We start from the raw sequence: 25,532 nt of genomic DNA on the forward strand, positions 1-25,532 counted from the left end.
GAAACCCCATTCCTAAAATTAATTCATCTACTAAGACTTAAAACCAAGACATAGCTTAATTTATTTTTTTTTAAACTAGTATTTTCTACTATACATTAGTGCTTCGGTCCACCACAGTCACTGCAGAGCTATTGCACGGACACACACACAAACTCTATATACAGAATATACACTGTACAGGCAGGGCTGCCACTAAGGAGTATTGTACAGAATTTGTTACTACAGGGAGGGATGGCCGTGTCCCCTCGCTTGGCCACTTCCAGGCTGGAGATGGTGGGAAACTGAGCAGCCTCTGCTGATCCTGCACTGTCTGTGCCTGGCTCTGGAGGAAAAAAGGGTTCAGCCACCTCCAAGACTCACTGACATCTCCCCAGCCCCGAGGCAGTGCAGCAACAGGCAGAGTGAAACAGCACAGCTTCCACCCAGAGCACTGGGTACTGCCCACAGCGTGGTGCAGGTCTCGGCTGAAATGCTGAACTCTCCTAGCATGTGCAAAGGTCCAGGGCTTCTTACAGAAAAAAAGTGCATCAGGCTGCCAGGGCCAGCCTAAAACCCATTCTTTAGGCAAACATTCAGGCCCTGGCCAGACTGGCAGATGGTGAAGTGCAGTTACAGTAGCAACAATCAACCCCGGGGTTACAGTAAATCCATTTCCAAGGCAGCTGGCAGAAAGACTGCTCTCAGGCATCGGGCAACTGCCTCCAAAGCCAGTAGCAGAGCCTCAAGTCTTTCTCACAATCAGTTCAGGAGCACATGCAAGTCTCTCTCTTTCCCAAGAGGTGAATGGGAGCAGAATGACCAAGCTGGAAGCTGGGCTGTGGTAAGAACCAGTTGTGGTGAGAGCTGGAGCAACTGCTCCTCACTAGCCTCAGCACAGGGCCAGCATGCAGCTCCCACAGCGGAGCCCGTGCACGGGCCACTCTCTGAGCCCCCACTTGGCAAGGCTGACAGGCTGCAAAAATCAGATTCTCCAAAATGTTGTCGGCAAGCAGGCTGACCACATTAAATATCTCATTGCCCAAGGCAGAGCTCCAGCTCCCTTGTACGTTATTAGAGCACACAAACTTGATTTTTCAATCAGAATAAATAACATTTGGAGGCCAGCTCCTCTCTGTGGAGCTCCAGTAGCTACTGCTATTCAGCCAGCACCCTACTGTGAACTCTGGAGAGCTCTGTTCCTTGCAGATGCACCAGCCCCTTCTTCTCCATCTCTGCCTAGGAGGAAAAAAACAACAGCATTCCACATCCAACAATTCATCCTCCCACTCCCATCACAGCTGAAGCTCTTGCCGGCATGAGTCAGGCTGCTGAACGGGCAGGGACAATTTTTTCATATCATTTCTATGTGGGGGACTAGCATCTCCCTCATCAGAAACAGTCCTGAAAACAACTACCACTGACAGGACTGGTCCTGCCTCTTCCAGGCAGGATGATGGCGGTGAAATTTTGAGAGCCCAAGCGCTAAAGGTGGATGTGTATACATGTGCAATGTTTTGCACAGCCTATCACATGCTGCTGGAAGCCTGGCTGGCACTTTCTGACCTACTAACAGCCACGCAGGGCAATTTCTCATTTACTCCTGCTCCTCAAAGCAGGACTAGACAGAGTAGTGCATGCTGTTCCCCGTTTCTGCTGCAGTTCTGACCCACATGCTCACGTCCTCAAAATCGTACACAGTTGTGAGCAAGGTCCAGATCAGGTCATGCTGGCTGCATCAGGGAAGAAGTTTCCTTTCCAAATACAACTGCAGGTGCCCACAGCTTGGAGCAGGGTGGGAGGGCCCTTCCTTCTCCAACAGTCTCTTCACTGTGCTCAGTGGTGGTGCAGCACGGTCTGAAGATCCTCCGGCAAGGAGCCGATGATGGTGTCAATATACAGGCCCACCCGCTGCAGAGTTTCCTCCTTCACAGGGAGGTGCTGGCACCTGGCTCTTACCTACAGGGAGAGAGAGAAATTTTAAAATAGCTTCACAGTTTTTTCTTTCCGCTTTGCCTTTGGCTGAGCAAACGTCACGTTGTCTCTTCAGTGCAGTGCATGAGACAACAGGCAGGACACTGTCACCTGAGCCTCAGGGAAATGAAAAGAGTCAGAACTTTTATTTTCTACACAAACACTAAAGTTTCATGACTGCCCCATTTGCCAATATTAATCAGGGACTGAGAACAGTTTTCTAAGCAACAAGTGTGATCCATGTCCCTGGTCTCTCCCTGCTACAGAGATACAGACAGAAAGGAATGAGTGCAAGATGAAGGGAGGAAAACTTACCAGCTTCTCACGAAGTTTCAGCACCAGGTCTACAATCTCCACCTCAGACTTGTCCTTCATCCAGGCCACAATGTTCTAAAGAGAGAAAATAAGTTTTCTTCAGGGACATATCTTCTTTACAGAAGCTTTGATCAAAGCGATACCCCTCAGTAAAGCCTGAAATAAAAGTGAGGAGGAGGTTTCTCATCCTCTTTCACAACTCTTCTTGCAGAACTTAAGCCTGAATGAGCAAGACTGAGCTCTCCCCACTTTTCTGACCATGACAGCATCAAGCTCTTGCCTGCAAAGGAAGAATCAAGGAAAGATGCAGCAATATGCAGGCAGTGCAGGACTCCCCTCCTTCAGTCAGCGCTGTGAATCTTGTGCTGCCCTCAGAATTTAAATCTATTTGCCAGAGTTAGCCCCACTGAAAAAGGAGACAGCTTTGGCATTCCCCACACCATGCTCCAGGACCTGCACTGCTGAACAGTGAGACAAGCACTGCAGCTGAAGGAGCTGCTCAATTTAAGAAGTTGTACCAGTAGTCACTACTAAAAATCCTACCTATTTTCATTAGGCATTAAGGAAGCCAGCAACAGATGACGCTTCCAGTCCGGCACTGTTGGCTTGGGAAGGGCCTTATGAATGAAAAACAGTTGATAGAAGCAGCCAGAGCAGGACCTGCACTGGCTAACAAAGTAGGGGAGCAGAGTTCCTCATGTTCTTGTTCCCCACATTTGCTGTTATTCCCGTACACTGACAGACATGAGGCAGAACTATGATTCCCACGGGCACAAAGCACTGCCCCCCATCCATCAGTGTGGAGTCCAGATGCATCAATAAGGGTCCAAGGCAGCAGTGCCCTCATCTCCCAGGTTTCACACCTGTCAAGGTATCACCTGGCATCGGTTTTAATACCTGCAGCTGGAACATACCGCTTCGCAGATTGCCTCTAAATGAAGGGCCTCCAGCTTCTGGGTCATTTCCTTGTGCCTCTGACGGTACCAGCCATCAAAGTTGGGAGACTTGAAGAAACGCCTGCAGAAAGAGAGGTGATGTTGAGGAGGGGACAGAGGGGGATCCAGAGAAGCATGCTGGCTCCCTCTGCACAGAGTCCCCTTCCTACTGCAGCAGACACAGATGTGAGAGGAAAAGACGTTCTGATTCAGTATGATGAGGGATGGACCATGAGCTAATATGCTCTTTTCGTTTCTTGTCTACTCCAGAGGCTTCTGTTCTGTCAGGCATTAACAGGATACAGCTGAGCAGCTTTAGCAGATTGTCACCAACGACAGGGGCGATCCTGCCAGGCTCTCACCTTCCTTCGCATCAAATCACGCCTCAGCCAATGCAAGAAGTGCCATGCTCTGCCCTTCGGCACCCTTATTTTGGACCACTTTTCCTTTGGAGTTATGCTAACTAGGATGGTTCAACATGGGAAAAAAATTCACAATCCTCTGCAGTATCTTGCTTAATTCCCTCTCCTTTCCTGATATTTAAAGCTTTCAATCATTTGTTAGCATGGAACTAAGTCCCATCTAATTGGTGATTTACATTTCTCCTACGTAAACAAGGTATCATTTAGGCTACATCAAAGGATGTATAATTTACACCTCTCTAATGCAGTACAGTAATAAACTTTTTTACTGAGCTACGCAGGAAAATGAACAGGGGGCAGCACAATACCTGTTTTCATCTCAGAGTGTAAGAATTTTAGATTAAATTCAAAACAGGATTGAAAAGCCACTAACTGGAAGAGTTGTGTCAGCAGAGAAAAAAAAAAGATGAGAAAGCTTAAGATGCCACATAGAGCTGAGTAACAGCCACTTTAGCAGCACATTCTCTGCAATTCTTTCATTAACAGCGGAGTACCTCAGATGCTGCATTTCAGCATTTTCTTCTATTAAGACTGGCCCACTTAGTATCTCTTCAGGCTACTTCCTCAGGCTACCTGCAGAGAGCACTTCCAGAAGAACTCAGCTGATGTTTGTATAGTTTCTTTTTGCAGCTTCAAGGACTCTTGCTGATGCACTCTCCACAGCACAGTGGAGTCCTAAACCCAGCCAAGATCTCAAGATGCCACTGTGATACAGACAGATTTAATTTTTAATTCAGGGTTTGACTTAGGAACACAAGAAATAGTATAGGCACAAAACCTCACACAGTTGAGAACCCTGGAATGTGTAAACGTCTGCATGTACATCAGTTGCCTGCAAACCACAACCAATTTATTGAAACAGTTTGTTTGTTACAATTTTTCAAAATATTAGATAACCAAAATTAAATCTGTCTACCACATCATAAGGAGTGAAACTGCTTGTTTCTGCTGAATCTATTAAAGCACAAAATGGTACAAACTTTATCACAGCAACAAAACATACTAATAATCCATGATTAATGATTCTGCTCTCTTTCTGGCATTTTTTCCCTTTTCCATATTCATATATCTCCCATTTTCCTTCCCACTGGGTATCGAAATTCTGGATTTTCCCTACTCATATTGTGATAAGTGTTCTCCACCCCATTTATAACTAACTATCCTTTATGAAAACTACGGACAAACTCTCCTGCATGCTCTCTTAAATTCTACCCTGAAGAAACTACACCCTTTTGTGTTCTAACAGCATTGCCATCACGCAGTAAAAATGCAATGGCTGTTGTCCTGAATGCTGTACAAATACATACAATCACTACTGGACGAAGACCAACAAGTCTTTATACCCCATCTGCCCAGGACCAGTGACTTCAAAAAGAAAGATTCCCTGGAGGACAGTGACATAGCTGATGTCAGAGATGAGTCTCCTTCCTCTCCAGCAGAGAGGATTTAGTTTAAATTCCTGAAGGTGGAGAGTTGACAGCTTCTAAACCTGACTGTATCTACTTAAGAGACTACATAAAACACAGGATTTATTCTGCCCTGCATTTTCTCCTCCTGACCATTATTAGTTTATCAGTTCTTCATAGGCATGAGTTTTTCAGGTGACCAGTCTTTGCCCTGAAATCCCCTTTTTGCTCCCAATTCTAATTCAGGATTCGATGTCCATTGTAACTTGCACCAGCTGTTAAAGAGATAAAGCAAGTAACTACCAAAACCTTACCTGTAGAGGCCTAACCAGTCACCCTTAAGGACACAGGTAAGCTGGGGACCCGCATGCTCGAGGGTCTTCATGAAATCTTCCTGACAGAAAGGACGAATTTGTGGAGGATTCTGCACAACAGAGAAACCATATTACATGGCGCCCAAAAGAAACTGGGGGGAAATGAGGTCTGTTATTTACAATGGAAGAGGCTGCACAAGGCAGACTTTGTAACTATGAGAACAAAAAACGCACAGACATCTTAACCAGCCTTGCTAGTAAAATTCAAATTAGATTCACAATAGTTGAGCTTACTGCAAAACAGGAAGCATCTGTCTCAATGTTTGTTTCAACTTTTTTTTTTTTTAAAAAAAGGAGTAATAACCTTCTCCCTTCAATGAGAGAAGTTCACATAGAGTATCAGAGTATGTGATCAGCATATGGCATAACTATTCCCAATCCCCGCAGTCAAAGGAAAGCAGAAGGAACTGGAAAATTGAACATACCTTCCATGGAGTAATGGCTCTCTGCAGAGGCATCAGACTTGCAATATAATGCTCCTAAAAAGAAATAAAAACAAAACAAAAAAAAAATTAAAAAAATTACAACAATCAAGGAGCCTCTTGTGTGGTCACTAAATTTGACAGTCTGCTCCAATGCATCATAGGCCCAATCAACAGCCTCATACTCTGGTTTTTCTCTTCACAGTTGCATGTTACACGAGCCTAAGTGTTCCAGCTTGTTTCCCACCAGGGGCTAGGTCACAAAACTCTGCTGCAAGAATCCCAAGCATGCCATACGAGAAAAGGTCAGGCGGGAAGAAGTTGGCAGGAGGGACTAGAATCTGAGAAGATGCTCTGTCTTCCCACGTACTACCTCCTGAGATGACGTAGAAAAGAAAGTGGAAGAGCCAAACTGGGGCAATGGGACAGGCAACAAAGAAGTACTACCAGCTTTCTACTGGGACTAGGCAGGGAAGGCCCTGAAAGGAAGCATTTGCTAAAATCTGCCTTAAGGTGGTGATCACCACATGGACAGGCCTCTTAAGCTCCACAGTAAAGCTTCCCAAAGCCAAAAGGGAGGGCTTCACACTGGCAACGGGTTTGATTCCAGCATTAGATGGGAAGAGGAATGTGTTGGGCTCCCATCCCTTCCCTATATATTTGCTTTGACTAGCTGTTGAGAAGAGCGAATAGTTGGCATTACAATCAAGTAACAGAGTACACCTACTACGTTGCAGGAAACAATTTTCTGTCTTTACATACAGTGTGCTGCATGTGCAACCTGCAGAATTTTATCCTAATTACTGAAATTTGTGTTCGAGAGCCATTTATTTCCTTTCCGTGGAGTAAAACATTCTAGAGCGCCACACCCTGAATCTATTACAGATGCTTGAGTACAGGTGAATAAAAGAGGGCAAGGGCAGACTTGTCACTTGGGCATCCCCAGTTCACCTCCCCTCCCCTTTACACCACCCTGACAAGTCTCTGCTCAACTCACCAGGGGAATAATGAAGCTCTGAGTGAGCTCCAGGAGGTGACGCCTCAAAAGTGCACTCTGGACTTCAGACGGGCGTTTCCGCTGAATCCCCTGCAAGCACAAGCAGTGCATTCACAAAGGTGCTGTTCTCTTATCATGCAGATGGATGCAGAATTTGCAAATGCTGCAGCTATCAGCAACCAGCCCAGTACAGTCTGGAAAGCTGTACTGCCCAAAATACATATTCCACTCTCTAGTTAAATTTATCACTCACATTTCACTACATAGAATCTGGTTTTTCAGAGTTTGGTGGGGTTTTTTAATAACAACTGTTCTCACTTAGGTTATCATTAGCACCAGCATTTAATCCATAATATCAAGTGAAAAATTTAAAACCGGCATGATAAACATGTCCAACTATACTTGACTAAATCATTACACGCTGTAAAAAGACTGTTCCTTTTGGAGAGCTTTGTCTGTTTAAACCAAGCTGTCAGAACAGTTTTCCCATAATGACATACAGGATGTAGGATAGAGTGGAAAGTGCTTACCTTTAGTAATCTTTTTATCAGGGTTTTGTCTTTGTGAAGGAACGTTTTATAAGAAGTATAGATTCCTAGATTGAGAAAGAACAAAACCAGGAAAAAAACAGAACTGAGAAACAAATTTTTGCCCAGATATCTACAGGAGGCACTATTATATAGTGCAGGGATAACAGAACTGAAATTCCTAGCACAAACCCTGGCAGCTGTGTGTGTGTAATTACAAATATTATTTAAAAAATATTACAAAAATTATGAAATTGCTAATGCAGCCAGTACTCACAGCACGATTAAAGGACACTGAATTCCCTCAAGGACTTTCTAACGCTAAGCTTATGGTGATATAACTTAATGGAGTCAGCTTATGGCCAGGCCTGAGATGAACAGTTAAGTGACAGATAGCTGTATCTAGGTAAGCAAGTTCTTTTGACATCCATCACGTCTAAAAAGCACGTACGGTACATAAAATAAACCCAGCAAAATCAGAAGCTGTTCTCCCAAGACTAAAATAATTTGTTCAATTAATTTGTATTGGCTTTTTCAATTGCAAAACAAAGATGTATAGTTTTTCTATTAGATGGGGCATGCCACTACTGTGTAGCGGATCAAATGTAAGATGATAACACCAAAATGTCAATTTGTTGAGATGCAAAGAATAATGTATGCAATGTTTGCATGCCTGCAAAACCCCCATGTGGAAGGGTAAACAAAAGGAAATTATGTCTGACAAAAGGACTTACCTGGTTTTGTGTCTAGAGTTTTTAGTTTAGCTAGCTTCTTCACCTTAATTTGCTTGGGCAGGTCTCCTATAAAAAGACATGAAGTGACTAGTTCAGGCTCTGAATCTACCCTCATAGCCACAGGACGCACATGAGAGACTTCACACTCAAGAACATCCAGTACTACACTTGCACATCTTAAATCATATCCTCCCTTACCTCCACCCTCACATAAGCCTTCTCATCTGCTAACTTTCCAGCTAAAATTTTGGAACAGGAATGTTAAGGAGGCATTGCAATAAAATTAACTCCTCAACCTAGAGACTTTCTTGGCTTTATAGATAATAATCAGAGTCTCTTTCTCCACCTCTCTCTTTTCTCTGCAATGTTCTCTTTCCTGCCCAGGAAGGACTTCTTTTATTAATGCTTCAGAAAAACACAGCAAGTTATCCTCTCAACGATTTGTCTTCACCATTGTTTGCACTCATACTGCACACTAACTCAGTTTGAGTCTAGACTTCCCTTTGGTTTCTCAGCTCTCACAGGAATGAAGATGCATAGAATGACAGCTAGCACTGCAACTGACTGTCAGCTCACTACTAGCCTCTAACAAGGTCTACCAGCACAACAGGACTTTGATTCCACCCTTACCTGACATTCTGAGCTCCCCAACTCGAAGAATGTGTGGCCAGTGCTGGAGAGTTTTGATAAAGAAAGGGTTTGTGACTCCCACAACAATGTTTGGCCTAGAAAGAGGGGGGAAAAAAGCAGAACAATGCTAACCTCGGGGTTTCCTTCACACAGGCAGTGGCAAGTGGATAGCAAGGGTCTACTGGCTACTTACGGAGCTTGTGTCCTGGTCGTATACTCTTTAAATTCACTGTCATGGATAGTAAAATAGGGGCGGTAGTCACAACAGTACCTCAGAGGAGCAAGGCAACTGTAACAATAGATAGAATAGCTGCCATATAAACTGCACAAAGGAGGAATGTGTGTTTACATCAGGTTTATGTCCCAGAGCAGTGGTTTCATCCTGCCAGAGGTGACACTTTGGAGGAGCTCCAGGCTTTTTTTTTTCCTAAAGCAGAGTTCAAAGCCAAAGAGACAAAGTTCCTCAGGGATATGAGCCATCAAGTCTCCCAACACGGGAAATTCACTTTTACTCTTCTCTACCATTGGTGGAATATGAGCATGACTCTTTTGCTATGCTATTTGTCTTACATGCTTTCATAGGCAAACTAAATCTAACACCACTGATTTGGCAGAAGAGGGGATGTGAAAGAGAAAAGCTGCCAGAATTCATTACTACAGTTACCTGTATCTCAGAATTTGCAGGCATTACCTGGTAAGTGCCAGAACCATTTCTGAAGAAACTGTAGGGGATGGTGCCATTACAACAATTGGCTCTCCTAGTAACATCAGCTCCCACAACATCTGGATATGAATTAGCACTGGCTGGAAACACCTGTTAGTGAAAGGAAGAATGATATGCTGAGGTTAGAAACGCAGTTCAGAAAAGATCAGGCACAGTTATTGCATACAAGCCTACCCAGATGCATTTCCATCTGGGAATTTGAAATCTAGGATTGATTTTTAGAATTCCACAACAGAATGCCACATGTCTTTGCACATGCTCTTGCTCATCCATTTTATACATGTTTAAAGGAAATGCTTTAAACAATGTAAAGCAACCTGCTGATCATATTGCTTAGGTGAAAAGGCATACTGAGAGCAAAGTAAAACGCACATGGATTACCGCAGATGTATGTCTATTAGAATAGCACCTATAATGCTGAAAAGTTTGCTTCAGACACACAATGTGTATGCTTCAGAGCTTAAGCTGATCACCAACTGAGGTCAAGAAAAGAAACCCTCTTCTAACCAGGATACAGCAGGTTGTGTTAAGGGCAGCGCACACAGGTTTAAACACTGCACAAGCTTTGCAAATCCAGCATTCTAAATGACAATGCAAAGCAGCGATTTTTGATTCTTCATTATCCCTATGATTTATAAGATACTCTGAGCAGGGAGAGGGGAAAGCAGATGGAGGGGAGAGGGTTGCAAGGATGGTGACTCTCACCTGAAAAGATCCAGTTCGTGAATACTAGGGAGAACCAGTGGGGCTGGTAACAGATTCTAAATGAGGGGAAAAAAACGAAACAAACCCAAACCTGTTAGTAAATGAAAGCATCCTGACTGAAACGCCATCTAAACTGACCACATCAATCACAAAGTAACTCCCTCTACAATATGCACAAAAGAAGAGAACAAAGTTAATGCTTAGAGGTATGAGCCACAAACAGATCTGGATTGAGCATTCAAGGTCCAGATAAATTTCCTTTCCTATAAGATAATCAAGAACCTCTTCTTTTCAAGATGTGAAAGACTTCCCATGTCTGCTCCTTTATTTTCCAGAGTCTCCTCTGGCAGAATACAGAACTTAAGATAGAGATAGAGTTTAGTAATATGGATACCAAAAGTTGTGAAAGATAACAACATTATTCAAAGGAGAGAAAAAGGGAAAAGATGAAATGAACAAGAATCAAAACCCAAGCTAAATCAAAGCAGTAAAGATGCTCAGACAGCAAATGCTGCAAAACAACACAGAAGACCAAGGCAGCGTCTCGTGGAGACCTACCTATGCATGAATTCCCAGGAAAGGCATGGTGAACAAAAACTGTGAGAACAAAGCACATACATAACTTGAAGCACACAAATTCTGTGCAGAGAGCTCTGTTTTGATAGACACAGGCATGAGAGCATGCAGTTTGAACCAGATGGGTATCTGAAACCACGTTAATACCGGGCCAAAGTGGTTTCAAACAGGATTAAGGCTGAAAGAGTTTCAGTTCTTCTCCACCCTCCTTCCTTAGTCTAGATTCTGCTCATCACTGGCTTGTGTCATGCCACACTTCATCTCACCTCTTGATTGAACTGCTTCACTGGGCTTGATCCTGGCTTATCCACCCTTGACGGGATTCGCACCTAGATTACAATTAAGAACAGACATATTATCCAGGGAGATGGAATCAGCATGCACACACACTTTGCTTTCTTCCTTGACAACCATCCACATGAGAAAGTTTCCTTAATTACCAATTCTAATTGCACAGAGGTTAGGACTAAAGGGAAAGAACCTAGAGTAAAGAGCAATTTTAACACCTAGAAGAAATGGGAATACGTTTCCCTTCCCAGTTTGCTTCAGCCTGCTGCTGAGCACAGATCACCAGTGACAAGTACCTGAATGACAACTCCCATCACTGGAAGATTCAGAGTTTGTCCTGGCACAGGAGGTGGCCACTGATCAATCTCATTGCACACTGCAGGGACACAGGTAAAGGAAAAAGTTTAATCTGAAGGTCAATACAGGTAATTCAGCTGGTCCTATGAGTTCTGTCAATGTAATTATCACTCATTCATAGCTCATGTGCCCCCTGGCTAGTTACAAACAAACACTGTATCAAATAATTATGCAAGCTTAGGTCAGACACCAGACTTACGTCTGCACCATTGTTCCCAGTGCAGGCCCAGCAGCACTATACTGTTGATAAATCATGATTAACTTGAACAGTGCCATAAAGACCTAGACAGAGATGTAGCATTAGCAGTTTTTTTCCTCTCTCTGGGAATACATTGCATGCAAAACTGACAGCATCATCTATTAAGGTTGTCAGACAGTTCCCATTAATGCATCCTTTACAGCTGTTTATAATTTTGACAAGCCAACCACTTGGATGAAAGTTTTTCCCTGTTGGAATTTGTTCCAGAATGAACTAATCTGGAACATTTAAACTGTCTTTCAGGAACCTCCTGATAAAACCTCTTAAAAGATTTCAACATGCAAACCCTCCCTCCTAAATCTGACTGCTCACCTGCCTCCAGGCACGGCTCCAGCTTGTCAAAGTATTCTGGAGCGATGAGCTGCAGCAGTGACTGGAACAAGTTCACATATGGAAGGCATGACACCAGCACCAAAGACTGAAAAAAGGCACATTTAGGAGTCAGAGTCCACCTGACATGATAATTTCTAGCACAGCATATGCTTATATTGCTTACTTGAGGGCTACACTTAAAAACCAACACCAAAAACATGAAAGAGCTCAAAAGCAGCACTTTTACCAATGGAATTCTTGCTAGCTACCTAGTCGTAAAGCCTTCAGGCTTTGGGAGACCCTAGGTATCCACACAGGCAAGGGTTTTTTTGTTTAATGAATAAGCACAGCTGGCAGCTTCTACCAGGGAGCCACGGCAATTAAGAGGGATGAGATTGCGACCTAGCAAAAGATCAACTGGAGGAAAAATAACAATAATTGCTGGTAGGTTCAAAGCTAACAAAACAGCTGTTTCACACAGCGAAGTGCAAAGAAGCAGATCGCTGAAATTGAAATTAGGTAGATAAGCAAAATAAAGGAATTCTGGGGAAGAACCAAGTAACTTGAAATACTGCTGATTTGTTTCCAGCAATGCTTTTTGCTGTTGTTTTGGCTTCTTTCTAATGCTTCTTTGTGAAATATATCACTATTTTTTACAAATTTTCCAATTCAGTCCTGATATCTGATACCTGAAGGACAGGTTTTCAAAGGTCATTTGTTTGAGAAGATGGCATTTTGATCTTTTGATGTGAAAAAAACACTATTGAAAGAGTAATTCCATGGATCTATGGAGAAAAATGGATCTTAAGGTCAAAGTAAAATATTTTCCTTCTCTAGAAGATGACTGAAATTCCACTCTTTCAGGCAGTGATCGTAAATATCTGTCTGAATAATACAAAGCACTCTGCATATTTATGCTGAAATAAACATGCAGTTTATATTATTTTTTGCAGTGTCTGTGTCAAAGGAATTCAGGGTAAGAGACAAGGTTGGTGAGGTACCAGCAGTGTCGCTGCTGCTAGTTAGAAGCAATCAGCTCAGCAGGAAATCCATTCCCAGATGGCTACTAGGAAGAAGAAAAATTAAAGCAATAATGAGAGTAGGGTTAAGGTATAACTAGCACAGACTGCAATAACAAAGTATATCCTCTCACTATCTGTGACACTAGAGTAGGTACTGAAGCAAATGTTCGAGTACTTCCAGATCTCATGATTCAGACAGCAGGTCACTGCTCATGTGATTAACGCACCATGGCAACCCATTCCAGGTTTGTTTGGAATTACACTTTCCACATATTCCTGTTCCCCACGACCTTTGCTGTTTCCTGCAGAAACACTGTGGGTGTCACGTAGGAAGTGTACTATTTTACAGCTATGGATAGGTGCCTTTTTACAGCTATGTACCAGTTGAGAGTAGCAAGCTATCTGGTTTCAGTACTCACCTTCTGAAAATAACCTCTCTTCATCGAGCTGTCCTTGACTTGCCTGAAGTATACATAACCAAAGTAATGAGCTGACTCCCGCTGCAACAGAGACCAACAATGCTGTTATTTAGAAACTGATTACTGCTATCACAAAACTCCCTCAGCCACTGACCAAACAACATACCTCACTCCTGCTATGATACAATTACAGCATACCCTTCTATTTACCAAAGTTATCCATGCTCAGCTATCTGGAAGAGTTTACCAAATGGGTAGAGAGGAGATACAAACAACTAAATTCACAAAAAATTACAGCCTCCACATAGCACCTTTCATCAGCCCCTTTCTGCAGCACCTTTAGGGCCATCATTTAAAGGGTTAATCGAGGAGGTTTCCATTAACACAACCAGCTAAGCCAACCCACTGAGCTCATCCTGGCACCCCTTGCTGCTGCTGATGCGCTCTGACTGTCAGTTTTCTTTGCCAACTGAAGGATAACGTATTGTTGAGGAAGGAATACATCATCTTCTGAGAGGAGGAAATGTACCCTACCATACCCGCTGCACTCCGCTTTAGTCAGGCATTTAAAGCAGTACCAGTCAAACTTTGCTCAGGATGAAACACACAGCTTTCTTCGTAGCACCCATGAAAACAAACAGATTTAATACAAATCCCCAGCAATCATTTCAAACATGCTATGCCTTCTAAGTTCCCATAGACATCAAGGAGGAAGGACAGTCATCAGTGCCAAACGCAAAGACCATACTTAATATCATTTTTTGAAGTCGTGTAGTTTAAGGCATTTTTCTTTTCCCAAATATTATACTATCCTGGGCTGCACCAAAAGGAGTGCAGCCAGCAGGTCGAGGAGGGGATTCTCCTCCTCTACTCCACTCTCATGAGACCCCACCTGCAGTACTGTGTCCAGCTCCGGGGCCTCCAAACGTAAGAAGGACATGGAGCTGTTGTAGCAAGTCCAGAGGAGGCCACAGAGACTGATCAGAGGACTGGAGCACCTCTCCTAGGCAGACAGGCTGAGAGAGGTGCGGCTGTTCAGCCTGGAGGAGAGAAGGCTCCGGGGAGACCTTACAGCGGCCTTCCAGTACCTAAAGGGGCTGACAGGAAAGCTGCAGAGGGACTTTTTACAGGGGCCTGTAGTGATAGGACAAGGGGGAATGGTTTTAAGCTAAAAGAAGGTAGATTTATATTAGATCTAAGGAAGAAACTCTTTTACTGTGAGTGTGGTGAGGCGCTGGCACAGGCTGCCCAGAGAAGCTGTGGCTGCCCCATCCCTGGAAGTGTCCAAGGCCAGGCTGGACAGGGCTTGGAGCAACCTGGTCTAGTGGAAGGTGTCCCTGTCCATGGCAGGGGGGTGGAACTACATGGTCTTTAAGGTCACTTCCAAACCATTCTATGATTCTGTGGTTAATTTTCCACAACAGAATCCAGCACTTTGGCAGTTTTGCTTCCTTTACTTCTTCAAAGCTAGGTGAATCTGTGAGGCAGCGCCCGATTGCTACAAAGCAATATATGCAAGCTGGAAAAATCTCTAGATCAGAATTCAGGAAAAGAAATCCTCCTACTCCCTCTCAGACCAGCAACCCATTTCTGGATTGCATATCACAAAAAGATTGCAGAAGTGTTAAAAAGGCACATGCACAGGAAGCATCATCTCAAAGGAGAAAGCAGAAGAGGACAAGTTGATCTGACGGCCATCTGCTCCATTAAAAGAGGCAACAGTGCTCAGCACATCCTTTCTCTGCATGAAATGGACAGTTCACTGACAGAAAAAGCACAACTAATGGACACTCCTGGTATTAGTGCTTGGGTAAGGTTAAACCAGCCTGCACATAGCAAACCAAACTGTGGATTTGTGGCATGCCAATTACTGTGGCTGGTTTTATATACGTAAATCCTGCAACAAATGAAAAGAACTGCCATCACTCAACAAAAGGAGGTAAACAGTTAATTTACCACTGACAAGGATATTCTTATCTTGCCTCATGGAAACGTGCACAGGTAGCTGTGCACTCTGTTGGATCTCACCTGTGTGCCATCATTTGTCTTTTTGCTGTAGCTAGACATGACCACTGCTTTAATCTGGGTACGCCCTGATTCAGTTCTATCTCTCAGAGTAGCTCGGATTCTCAGCAAAGCCCTCTATGAGTGTTAACACAGAAGTAAGTCCCTGTGCTAAAAGCTTTCTCCTTTTCTGACTATTCCCACAGCCAGAGAAAATGAGTATTTAATACACAGAAAACAACTCAAAAGTATATTTGGCTTTTAACCCATTAACACTACTCTTTACTTAGCAGGTGTAAGTAGTGCACTGAAATGCAACTGACCTGCAGCGTTAAGGGTGCTTCTCTATTGTACTCGCCATCATCCTCGTAATGAGTGGTCCTCTGTCCCCCAGACTGACGAAGGCGGAAGCTAAATTGAGTATCTCCCAGACCACCTGAGATAAAGATCACAAATGCTCAGGAAGAAGTTTCAGTACAGAGAAAGCTGGAAATTGCTTAAATCTGCAACGCTGACATAAACAGGGATGCTGACTTACAAGGAACTCCAAAACTGAGAATGCAGAGTAACAGCATAAACCCACAAAAGTCAGTACAAGACAGGAGGAACACGCAAGAACTGATACCATTAAGCTAAACCTTGCCAGCGTTGCTGGGAAACTTACAGACATTGGCCAGTATTATCAATCCTGAGTAGCTGCAGCCACCACTTCTTATCCACTCTACTGAAAAACCTGCAAATGGCCTTAATCCAAGACCATACAAACACAGATTTAAACGACAACCCCCTGCACAACAGTTCTAGCAACTATACTCCTCACCCTGCCCAAGCATACTTTGTATAGCAGAAAAAAGAAACAGCACGAAGTCCTCAGTTTTCATCATTTGTTTAGGATGGGCAGGAGTAGGGCTGAGTATGTACAAAGAGGTCAGTTGTAAGGAAAGTTAAACACGCTAAGCTCACTGAACAAAACCCAAGGCTAAACCAAGTAAGGTGCTACTTACTGGTGAGAGGACATACTCCCTTCCCACTGCACGCAGGTGCCATGCTCCAAAGAAGAGTAAAGATTGTGTGGGTGGGTGGGGTGGGGGGGTGGGGGTGTTATGAAGATATTACTATTAGTAAATAACTTACTTCAATAAAAGGGACATTTAGCCTGAGTATTCACTAAGCTCTGAAAAACTAGTGAAAGTATATCCTTAAAAACATTTAAACCTGAACTGGACAAAGCTGTAGAAAACTAATAGTCAAGAATTTTCTTAAAGAAACCGGTAGCAGGATGAATTAACATGCTTATTTCTTACTGCCACCTTTCTGATTTATAAATACAAACTTTGGGAATACTTCTTCTGTGAAAGCATCCTCTGCCCATGTATTTCTCTTCCCTGAGCACTTCACTCACAAATGCAGAAATGCTGACAGTCAACAACTGCAAATCTCAGGGAACTCATCCTTCATGACTATTTTTTATATTTTATTGGCACAGGGGAACCATGAGTGTGCAAGCTTACCAAGCAATTGTCCGGTCACCCACTAGATCACAGATTCTAGATGGAGAGAGCAATCAAAATGACAAGAAGCGTCTCTGTTCAGAGCTAAGGGCTGGGTGCTCCTTGATGTCACCATTCTAGAAGATACAGCCCATCGGTCTCTGCTGCATTAGAGGTGATGACTCACTCTTTCCATCATGCACCCGTTTCTTTCGTAACAGCAGCAAACCATCCTGCAGGCTGCATGCAAGGCCAACAGATGCTACCTACCTGAGTAGGAGTCTGGAAACGACAAGTAGCAGATACTAGTTTTCTGCAACAAACAAAAACACGCAATAAGAAAACCTCCATTGCCGCTACTCAATATCTTTAAAACCAGAGGGAAAAAATATAAAATAGTTATTACCTCTTTCTCCGTTAGCCTAAAGTCATACGGATACACCAACTGCAAAAGAGGCAAGAGCCAGTACGTCAACCACTCTGTTCCCCCCATCTTCTACATAGATCTATAAACATTGCTTCCATACAGTTAAGTGCCTTATTTTTCCTGAAGTAGCATATCCTACAAGAAGGTAAATCCACCCATTTACAAACTGACTCCCAACAGGCCACTGCACTGAACCTGTCACAGAATCTGTATTTATTCTAGCAGATTGCGAGACAGTCCAAATGACTTATGTTTTACTTAGATTTTAACTTGAGAGTTGACAGCTCAGGAAACAAACAGCCCCACCACCCTGCTGCTAACTTCTCCGTACACATTCCTGATGTGCAAACATCTGTTTTCTCTAAAGCAGGCAGGAGAGGACTATTCCAATGCTGCTTGAAATTACGTTAACATATACTTAACTCTCCAAGCTCCAAGTCTGGAAACCATTAATACTCAATTTTGCACCTAAATACAAGTTTTAAAATTGTCCAGAATAATGTCCTATAGAGAAAGTTTTGAACTTTGTTGTGTATTACTAGTTGTCATTTGGAAGAGGGTCACTTTTTATCTTCATTTTTTAAATCTTGCTAAAAAAAACCCTTACAGTTCACTAAACCCACTAAATATTCCGAAGGAGTGAGGAAGGCTGGCATCTTGAGCTGCTGGGAGGTAGAAACAGACTTCACAGCAATGAAATGAGAAGGCAAGACAGTAGAGACAGACTAAGAATGGCTTTAAAAATGAAGTTATGCACAGATGGGGTGAGGTCTGGAAAGAACCACTGAAGAATGGCACAGAGAGTGTTAACAGTCGTGGCTGGGGAAACAACCTTTGCAGCAGCATTCTGCCAAGATACAGGCAAGGGAAGATCACCATCCTCAAGGGCAGAGGAAAGGAGGCAGTAATAACCAAGAGTGGACAACGGTTCTAGCCGTACGAAGAGATTAGAAAACAATATATCCTACGTACAGTAAACAATAGGAAGTCTGGTGTTAGACACAGACTTGGGTGTATATCCTAGCCTCCACAGTGAAAACGGTTACTTAACACCCCTGAGTGCCTGGTTGGCTAGAGATGCTGTTCACAGTAACCAAAAAGAACATGGGCAGCAGGAGAAGTTTGTGGGGATTCAGAGCTGTGTTTTAGCCTCCCTGATTTGAGATCTGTTGTCAGAAAGACAAGCCAAGGCTTATTGTGTACAGAAAAAGGTGGGTCTGGCATAGGCTGGAAGATTCATGCTTTGTCAGCATACCAGTGACAGCTGAATTGCCTTACACCCAATTTATCATCAAGCATTTCAGATAAGGGAGATCGACAAGAATTTTAAAGCATCTAGTTAAAGACTCTAGCTTTGCAGCTGAACTATGTAAATGCTGATAACACTGTTTCTGCATTTACTGTAACCCAATAAAAGAGAACTCAAGACTTCTCAGGTCAGGGCTGAGGGCAGCACTGCAAGCAAGGTCCACTACAGAAACAATCGCACTGAGAAGTGAGAAATGACACAACTATGGCAAGAATGAGTTTCACATGTCACTGGGCAAAGGACAGAAACCAAAGTACTTACAAATATGCAGAGGTAACCTATACAGGGTTTACAGCACTTACTGATCGGGAAATGCAGAAATTGCTGGTGGCTTTAAATAAGCAGAGGAGAAAGAAACTAGCACTGAATGAATTGAAAAATGGAGATCTGCTTGTCAGACTTCTGCAGCTCCCAGGCAGTAACTCTGCTTCAGGTCAGTGTGCGAGTCATCTGGTACTCAAATCAGGAGCTCTCTTCAGTGCTCAACTCTTCTTACAAGTCTATAAAAAGCAAGGGTGGCACCATGCCAGAGCGCTGGAAGTTCACTGAGCTCGCTCGCTTCGCTCTAACAATTCCCCACTGATTCCTTGGCAAGGTCATCTAATCAACTTCAGAGAGTGAGCCAAATTAACAATTAAAAATTACACTGATTAGCCTTTGGTTAAAGCGTCTCTGAAAGATGAAAGCTACAAAAATACAGGAGCAAAATTATCACATGCGAGCTACTGCGACGAGGCAGCACATGAAGGCACAACTAGAGAATGAAGGCTTTTTAGACATTGAAGCATGAAGGGATGCATTACAACTACACCACAGGAGAAGAAACACTTCTCTGCTTGCTGTATTTTTGCATTAGGTGACTGAATAAATTCTTATGGTTATGACTAATTTAATGATCATACAAACATTTATTTTGTTAATTCCCCATGTAACAATGGACAGACCAGGAACAGAGACCTAGACATCTGATGCTGAATCATGAAGAAGCTCAGGAATCTCACATCATCGTGCTTTCTGCAATAGCATCGCAGCAAGCTCAGATCTGATGATCTAAACTTAAGTTCAAGAGTCAAGACAGACTTCTAATTCTGCTGCTGCCTTTTCTGGGGGGGCGGGTCATTCTGCAAGCAAATCAGACCAAAAATGGATCCTGATGGCTCCTAGCTCCTTTGTGGGTCCAAGTTTAAGATACACTAAGCATACGTTTCACTTGGAGATGTGTGCTCAGCATTTGGGGGGCAGGCGGGGGTGAACCATACTCAGATGCTTCTCACTGAGCATAGAAGCGCTGATGGACCCAAAAATTCAGACATTATGTTTCTGAAAAATAGGCCTTAGCTGCTATGTCTTTGCCTTCCTTTCAGCATAACATGTTGTCTGACGTATTTCTATGTGTGGGGTGGGGGGAAATCTCCAAATGTTTACAAGATTAAAAACACACTCTGAAATAGTAAGAATCCTAGCCACAAGAACTTTTCAAAAGCAAAAAGACAGCAAACAAAAAGAACTTTTTATTTATAAAAGTCTCTGTATATCTCAGAAGTAGTCCAAAAGGGCTCAAATTATGTCATAGCTTATGATGTAATGCTCTCTCCCATCAATAGTGGATTAACAAGCATGGAGGCGACACATGTTGTTGAAAACAGATCCTTGCACTAAAGCTTTGCTGTTGATACCAGCAAGGGTGCCAAGTGCTCTGCTGCTGTCATAGCAACACAGAGAACATCCCAGAAAATTACTTCTGGTGACTCTGAAGTAACCCAGCTTCACAAAGTGCCCGTGATTGGGAAAGCTTGGGGAGGGAGGAGCCACTGCCATTGTGAAAAGGGATATTTCAGAACCACAGAGATGAATTTTCAGCGTTTCTATGACAGCAGCACCAGAGAAGTCAGAGCCCTTGCAGGGTCGGATGGCAAGCAGCTGGTGGGGAGGGCTGCTCCGGTGGGACACAGACTGCTAGCCAGAGAGGATCCTCTCAGAAACGTGTCTTCCTCTCTCCCTGGTGTTTCTGCCATCTGTAGTTGACTATTTGAAGACATGTAAATTGGTGGATGAGGCAGAAACAGTAATTATACCTAACTTCTACATTAACCTGTGTTTTCCTTTGTAACACCTTTTCTACTGTGTATTTAAACAGCTGCAGAGTGGGACTCACTGAATTTCAGGCCAATGATATATCTACACTGCGAGATGACTTCACAGAACAGAAGTCATACAATATTCAGAAACCCAAGCAGACCTTGAACAAGCTCTTGGCTATGAAGTTGTATCCACAGAGCCTACCCCACTCCAGGGTAATTTTACCTTTCTGCTCAGTGTTATTGAAGCACAGACAGACAACACGCACTAATCAGGCTTCAACAATGCAGCTTCCATGTAGATTTGGGCAGCAAGGGAAGAAAAGAGATGTTTACTCTGGAAAGAATCCTATACTCAGGAAGAAGTAATCTTCAGGAAAGAATGACAAGGTCTCAGTACAGAAACCGTGACTGAGACAGGCCCGCTTCTAAAGTGGAACTGCAGGGGACACCCTAAGGTTGGACTACGCTTGGTATGTCTGCATCTTCACACACTGATTTACAGAGATCATGTAGAAGTATGGTGCAACCTCCAGAACGGGAGGTTACTCCTCCTCCTAACTCACTTTGCTGTGAGCATGTGAGGCAGCACAAGTTATTTTAAGTATTTGTAGCCTGTCACTCTGTATAATCCTCTGGTTTGTGAACAGCCTCTGTGATTAAATCACTCTTTAGAGGGCTATACATTCATCCACAAAACCACAGAGCACTCTGTCAAGATCTAATCTCAGTCAGCTACACTGATCTGGTAATGTCTACAGCAAACTTCCTGTACAAACTCAGCCAGGACTGAAGTCCCACAGGGCTGGGTGCCACAGACGCATTTTTTCAACCCAGAAACTTGCAGTCAAGAGCCCGAATCATAAAACTCCCTCTTCTCAGCTGCAGACATCTGCCTGCTTGGAGACAAGCTGCAGGATCTCGACCCAATCTAAAAAAACTAAGGCAACAGATGGAAATAGGAAATAAGCAGGAAGATAATGACACCATTTGACTACTGACAATAGTGACATTTACACTTTTTCAACATTTAAAAATAATTTTACCTGGAATCCCCCTGTAAGACGCTAACAGCTTAGGCTTTTTAATTTTCCAACCCCACCCAGAACGGAACATGGGATGTTTATTACACAGCTTCTCCTCTGCCTGGCTTTCTTCCTGGGCATCTCACCCAATGCAGACCCAATTCCTTGCCCAAACCCTTTACTCGGAGATAGAAATCCACAATGCACAACCAAAGGAAAAGTGAAGGTGGGGTTGCGTCATTGCTCAGGCCAGATGCTGAGATGTTCCCAGCCTTCTTGGTCATTTATGCAAAATGAGAAACATTTCCCCATCAATACTTCTGCAGGCAAAGGAGGAAAACAGAGGAAAGGAAGAAAAAGAAGAAAAATACCTCTCCAGGGATTAACAAACCATATTACTGCATACCTCAATCACAAAGTCCCCTCCTTATAATGCTAGGCAGGTAGTAAAACCAGTAAGAGAGCATCTTTGTAGCTGTATTTTAAAACACACCTATGAAGAATTAAATTGTAAATGCTAATTATTATCCCAGTATTCATACCCTTTTGGGGTATATCAGGTCTGGTTTTGCAGGAAAGACTATAGAGCATGTGAAACTTAGGTCTACAGCAGCTTGATTTTATTTATTTTCAGGCTTCATGAAAAGAAACATAGTCGAGCATTTAAGAAAACAAAGGAGCAATTGGCTAACTTGATCTCTACTGCTTTACATTCCTTTCAGAAGCTTCAGCATGACTTTAAAAATTTAGTTCGGATCCTCTGAAAAACAGTGTTAACCTCCTTATACAAAGGCAATCACACAACAAATATCAAGAAATTTGAGACAATGCCTTAGGTTCAGAATAATACAGACCTACCCCTCTCCCTTATGTAGCATTTTCTTAGAACACCAACCAGCTCTTGCCTTCAGCCACCTTACAAGCCTTAGGCTCTAACTCCCTTCAAATCCTCTTTCAGAGGCAATAAGGGAATAACGAAAAACTGTTCCAGCCTCTTCACTCCCAATTCATCCTCTCTGGCCCCTCAATGACCCCCACAGGTATATCAGACCTCCTGGGAAACCTCTGACACCACAGGTCCTCAGGGTGACAGAGCTGCCTCAGCACCCCACTCCACTGCACCCCCTCCTCGCCCCATTGCTCCCCCTCTTGCCACCCATCTCCCAACTCCTTTCCTATCACTGTCCTACGATGTCCACCTCAACCCCCCCTCAGTGCCTGCTGACCCCACACCCCAGACCTGTATTTCTGAGCGAGGTTCACCCCTATCCCCCGCTCCCTAACGCCAGCCCTTCCACGGGCTGACTTTCCACAGCCCTTCCTCCACCGCCCCCTCCCCCTCGGCAGTCCTGCACCCCTCTGCTCGCCTCAGCCCCCCCTCCCCAGCCCCCCGGCCCCTGCACACAGACAGCAGCACCTTGGGCTGCCCTGGCTCCTCCCGGCCTTGCACAGCCAGGTGCTGCCCAGCCCCCCGAGCCCCCTGCCCGCTCCACACACCGCCTCCCCCCGCCACCACAGCCTTATCCCAGGAGGCAGCCCCCTCCCCCCCCGTTCTGCCCTGCTTCCCCAGGCGCAGGGCCCTTCCGCCCCGCCCGCCCCCAGCCGCCATTGCCCCCAGCTCTGCCCTGTCCCCACCGCCCCTCACACCCACACCTTCGCCCAGACTCCGCCTGCCCCACACAGCCCCCCTCCCCCCCCAGCCCCCTCTCCTCCCCTCCCCCACCCGCTGCCTGCCCCCCTTCCCCGCAGCTCCCGGCCCTGCCCGGGCCCAGGCCCGCCCCACACACCCCGGCCCTGCCTGGGCTCAGGCCCCCCGGCCCTGGCCGCACCTCCATGGCCTGGCCCAGCTCCAGGTCGAAGGTGACCACGCAGACACAGTCGAGCCAGGCGGAGAAGCGGGCCCAGGGCAGCGGTGAGGCGGCGGCGGGCCGGCGGGGCCGGGGCTCGGCCCGGCACAGCGCGTCCATGGCAGCGCCCGCTCCGCCCGGCCCCGGCCCGCCCCGCCGCGGCCCCGCCCCGCCGCGCCGCGCCCCCCGGCGGCCCGGAGGTACGGCACCCACCGCCCCCACCATCGAGACGGCTCCGGGCGCGCAGAGCGGCCCGCGGTGGGGTGTCATGGCGGGCTCGGCCGTGTCCGGGGGGGGTGGGTGGTCTGCGGCCTGCGGTGCCCGGCGGCCGTCGGCACACGAACGGGAGGGGACGTTGCCGCCGCTCAACCCACGTCACCCTGCCCCGCTCCTGCGCCTCCCGGGGGCTGCCGATCCCCAGAGCTTCGGCCCCCCGCCCCCAGCCCCTCGCTGGCCGTGGGCTGCAGCTCGGCCGGCCCGGGCCTCCCCGGCGGGGCTCCCCGCCCTGCTCCGCCGGGCCAGCCGCCCCGGCCCGGTGCCCGCGGCTGGGCCCGGCCGCTGGACCCCTGCAGGCTGGGAATGGCGCGAGGGGCTGGGTGTGCTGGCATCCGTGGGCCTGAGGGGTGGCCAGCGGAGCCGTGCCTGGCCCAGGCTGGGTGTTTGCCAAAGTAAATGGCAAAGGGTGAATTAGAACCCTAGCGTGCTCGGTTTTATTAGGTTTAAGGCATGTGAACTCTGCGGCACGGGCTGATGCCATCTCATATTTACTCGGTGCTAAGGGTGGGAGGACAGTGGTATCTAGGAAGTGCTAAAATATCAGTCATACATAACAGTTTCATGGCAGATTTCCTGGGGCACTGGCTAAAACCTAAAACCCATGCACTTTTTTTTTTTCCCTTCTCTTTTTGTCTTATTTATTGCTAGGCTACTGTTCAGCCAGTTTCAGTCACGGAGCAGATAAGCACCAGGACCAGAGTAAAGAGAAAGCACAAGGAGAAAGAGTCTGCAGCAGCACTGACTTAGGCTTACACTGACTTAGTCCCTGAGCATCCCACCTGCACCCTGTGCCTCCTAGAGAAGCTTGTTGCTGAGTTACGTGATGGAGAAGTTGGTCTTTGCTCATGTGAACAGTAATCTCAATCCTAATGTTAGCCATGTAAGCTTGGCTGTAAAGCCTCACTACTGGGCTAAAAAAAATTTTGTTGTCTAATTTTATGGGAAAAGATGTGCACATTTCTGTGCACTTCCTTAATAAACTGCATCGTGACCTAAAGGTACAAACTGGGGGTAATTCTGTTGAAACCAATAGAATCATTTCAGATTTACATCATTTTAGAGGAAAATCTGCCTTAGTAACTTTAACTATGAGATAGAGATTCTTTTACCACTATGGATGAATTTATGTCCTTTCCTTTGGCTATTTTTTCAATATCCTGATTAAAATTCATTTTAGGATTCCAATACCTGCCTGTCCTGCAATATGACTCCGGGAAATTGGCTCTGTGAAGAGAGAAATGGAAACCTTGGATCTGTGCTGGCATTGTGCCTGTGATAGTTTCCTGGTCAGAGTAAAGGTGTATGTTTCAATATTAATGTAAGTCTTTCAGCTATCATTTTTATACTTCTCAGATGTTATAAGTACTTTCATTACCCTTTATATTCACAGTAAATTTTTTTCTGCTTGGCAAGCCAGTAATGTATGTGTGGCTGCAGTGAAATCAGCTATATGAGACCCCTTGGAATAAGATTAAAGGTGATTTTTATTATGGCACAAAGGATTGTGGGGCAAAAAAAAGTCCATCATTTTTTATTCAGGCTATTTTTCTTACATTTTCATGATGCCCCTCTTCTGGCAAGAATCGGCTATAAGCTTGGTGGGTTTTTTCACTGTTTTCTTTGACAACTTGTCCTACACATTTAGCAAGAAAGAGAAATGTATTGGGAGTTTCTGAGATTGTAAGTAGGACCAAAGCAGATG

The 25,532-nt window shown here is 44.9% G+C and overlaps 1 protein-coding gene across 6 annotated transcripts; it reads right to left on the reverse strand.

Moving 5' to 3' along the window:
• Window positions 1–59: 59 nt before the first annotated feature.
• DENND6B (DENN domain containing 6B) lies at window positions 60–25,146 on the reverse strand. 6 transcript variants are annotated; one of them, XR_013929001.1, is made up of 21 exons: window positions 23,537–25,146; window positions 17,275–17,313; window positions 17,139–17,181; window positions 15,702–15,814; window positions 13,375–13,455; window positions 11,934–12,039; window positions 11,302–11,381; window positions 10,984–11,046; window positions 10,142–10,197; window positions 9,404–9,526; window positions 8,906–9,001; window positions 8,713–8,807; window positions 8,083–8,148; window positions 7,352–7,416; window positions 6,822–6,911; window positions 5,828–5,881; window positions 5,343–5,452; window positions 3,180–3,282; window positions 2,809–2,882; window positions 2,266–2,340; window positions 60–1,935 (listed from the first exon to the last, which is right to left on the reverse strand). XR_013929001.1 is itself a non-coding variant. In XM_080392798.1 (20 exons), the coding sequence occupies exons 1-20, from the start codon at window positions 23,822–23,824 to the stop codon at window positions 1,813–1,815; spliced, it is 1,869 nt and encodes a 622-aa protein (XP_080248924.1). In that variant the 5' UTR covers window positions 23,825–25,144; the 3' UTR covers window positions 60–1,812. The 6 variants fall into 6 exon arrangements, 3 of the variants coding, with proteins under 3 accessions (XP_080248924.1, XP_080248926.1, XP_080248925.1); XR_013929002.1 differs by lacking the exon at window positions 2,809–2,882 and having other exon boundaries at window positions 3,163–3,282; window positions 23,537–25,145; XM_080392798.1 differs by lacking the exon at window positions 2,809–2,882 and having other exon boundaries at window positions 23,537–25,144.
• Between the last annotated feature and the right edge of the window lie 386 nt (window positions 25,147–25,532).

The sequence above is a fragment of the Falco punctatus genome (genome assembly GCF_963210335.1).
Source record: "Falco punctatus genome assembly, chromosome: 6".
In the NCBI taxonomy this organism is placed as follows: Eukaryota; Metazoa; Chordata; class Aves; order Falconiformes; family Falconidae; genus Falco; species Falco punctatus.